Source organism: Asparagus officinalis, chromosome 4 (assembly GCF_001876935.1).
Source record: "Asparagus officinalis chromosome 4, Aspof.V1, whole genome shotgun sequence".
Taxonomy (NCBI): domain Eukaryota; kingdom Viridiplantae; phylum Streptophyta; class Magnoliopsida; order Asparagales; family Asparagaceae; genus Asparagus; species Asparagus officinalis.
The window spans coordinates 91,589,888-91,592,298 of record NC_033797.1 but is presented as its reverse complement, the minus strand read 5'-3'; the positions used below and the strand labels follow the sequence as shown (position 1 = coordinate 91,592,298).

Here is a 2,411-nt window from a genome sequence, read left to right as displayed (position 1 = left end):
CCCTATCCTCTCTCCCTCTAATGGAGATAACCCTACCTTTCCCCTTCACAATAATCCTCGCCTTCTACGCCCTGTCCCTCTCACCATCGTTCAGCTTCTCTCCCAGCACCTTCCTACTTCCTCACCTGCGGCTCCTCAACGTCCGTTCTCCTCCCGACGGCCAGCCCGCCTCGAGTTTCCACCCCGACACCACTACACTCACCTCCAACCGCCGCCACCGAGACACTCACCAACCATCGGCGGCCGGATCCTCTCTCTACTCAAACGCCGCCTCTTTCACATCCCCTGCCTCCTACAAGTTCACCCCGATATCGCCGGGCACTTATATCATCCGCCCTCACTTCTTCCCCTTCCCCGCCCGGTCTCACCGCCTCTCCACGCAAATTTCAGCGTCTCGGCCCTCGCGACGCTTCGCCCTCCTGACCCGCTTCTCGCGTCCGGCCACGACCACGCCCTCCGTGATCAAGGAGTTCCTTCTCTATGTCGACTCCGAATCAACTCACGCTCGACCTCGTGCCGTATTCACTAGCCTTCGTCAACGCGATCGAGGTCTTCAACGCCCCTCCCTATCTCGTCGACGGCGATGGCTGCCACTTACGTAACTGCGGCAGGCGACGCTGGTCCTCTCGGCCAGCTGTCGCGAACAAAGGACTGGAGAGTCTCTACAGGGTCAACGTCGGCGGGAGTTTAGTTACCCCGGCTAACGACACTCTGTGGAGGACTTGGGTCACCGACGATCCATACATCTTTCGTAGTTCAGTCTCATTCAAGAACAGCACGAGCGCGTCGGCGATCGTGTACAGGTCGTCGGACCCCAGACAGACGCCTGAGATCGCGCCACAGAGCGTCTACGACACGGCCCGAACTATGGCCATCATGGAGGATATGGAGAATTCCGGTAACCAATTTAATGTCACGTGGAGTTTTAACGTAACTCCGGGCGAGACGCACTTCATCAGGATGCATTTCTGCGATTTCGTGTCTGCTCAGGTGACTGCGCTCTACTTTAATGTGTACATCGGGAACTTGTTAGCTTATGCTGATCTGCAACCGAGCTCGTTCACTGATCAGACGCCTGCTGCGGCTTTCTATTTGGATTTCGCCGCGGATTCAGACGAGTCTGGTCTGATGAATGTGAGCGTCGGTAGATCGAATAGGAGCACGCCGCAGGCCGCTAATGCGTTGCTGAACGGGTTAGAGATAATGAAACTTGGGCTCGATTCGACGACTACAAACACACACACAAATGGGGTCTCGATCAAAATTCTCATTCCTCCAATCGTCTTTGGGGTTATTCTTGTTCCGATATTGATACTGGCTGCGGTCTTTTTACATAAAAGGCGTCGGAAGCCGAAGAGTGCTGTGCGACCTAAGGCCTCTCCATCAGCATCCTCGTCTCCTTTCGCCCCAGATTTCGCTGGCGCTAGTACAAGTGAATCCAATTTCAACAGCACGTCACCAAGAGTCAACCTCGATCTGCAAATCCCCTTCGAAGAGATCAAGTTCGCAACTGATAATTTCAGCGACAGTCTAGTGATTGGTACTGGAGGCTTTGGCAAAGTCTATAAAGGTGTGCTAAGAGACGGCACCAAAATCGCTGTGAAGCGAGGAATGCCAGAATCAAAACAAGGCTACCCTGAATTCCAAACCGAAATCGAAGTTTTATCACGAATCCGCCACCGTCATCTTGTATCCCTCATCGGATACTGCAACGATCATTCGGAGATGATTCTTGTCTATGAGTACATGGAAAAGGGACCTCTGAAGAATTACTTATACGGGTCCAATAATTTACCGAGCCTGACATGGAAGCAGAGGCTCGAGATTTGCATAGGCGCAGCGAGAGGTCTGCACTACTTGCACACTGGATACTCTCACAACATCATCCATCGCGACATCAAATCCACCAACATTCTATTGGGTGGCGACTACTTAGCCAAAGTTGCGGATTTCGGGCTCTCAAGGGTCGGTCCCTCTTTTGGGGAGACCCACGTAAGCACCGGAGTCAAAGGAACGTTCGGGTACTTAGATCCGGAGTACTACAAAGTTCAGAAACTCACTGACAAGTCCGATGTGTACTCATTCGGTGTGATGATGTTTGAGGTTCTATGCGCAAGGCCGGTGATCGATCCCAAACTGTCCAGAGAGCAGCTGAATTTGGCGGAGTGGGCAGTGTTATCCCAGAGGAGAGGTAGACTAGAGAAGATTATCGACCCGAAGCTTGTCGGAGAGATCAATGAGAACTCGTTGAGGAAGTTCGGGCAGACTGCGGAGAAGTGTCTTGCTAATTATGGGGTCGATAGGCCGACGATTGGGGACGTTTTGTGGAATCTTGAGTATGCGCTGCAGTTGCAGATGACGGAGCTGAGGCGAGAGCCGTTTGAGGATAGCGGGGTCGTGGAGGCGCGGGT

At 53.2% G+C, this 2,411-nt stretch overlaps 1 protein-coding gene across 1 annotated transcript in view; it reads left to right on the top strand.

Moving 5' to 3' along the window:
* LOC109839036 (probable receptor-like protein kinase At5g24010) overlaps window positions 215-2,411 on the top strand; it is a 3,201-nt gene continuing 1,004 nt past the window's right edge. The window contains exon 1 of the mRNA XM_020407467.1: window positions 215-2,409. Within this exon, the coding sequence (XP_020263056.1) occupies window positions 481-2,409 (1,929 nt within the window). The 5' untranslated portion in view covers window positions 215-480. The remainder of the gene's footprint in view (window positions 2,410-2,411) is intronic.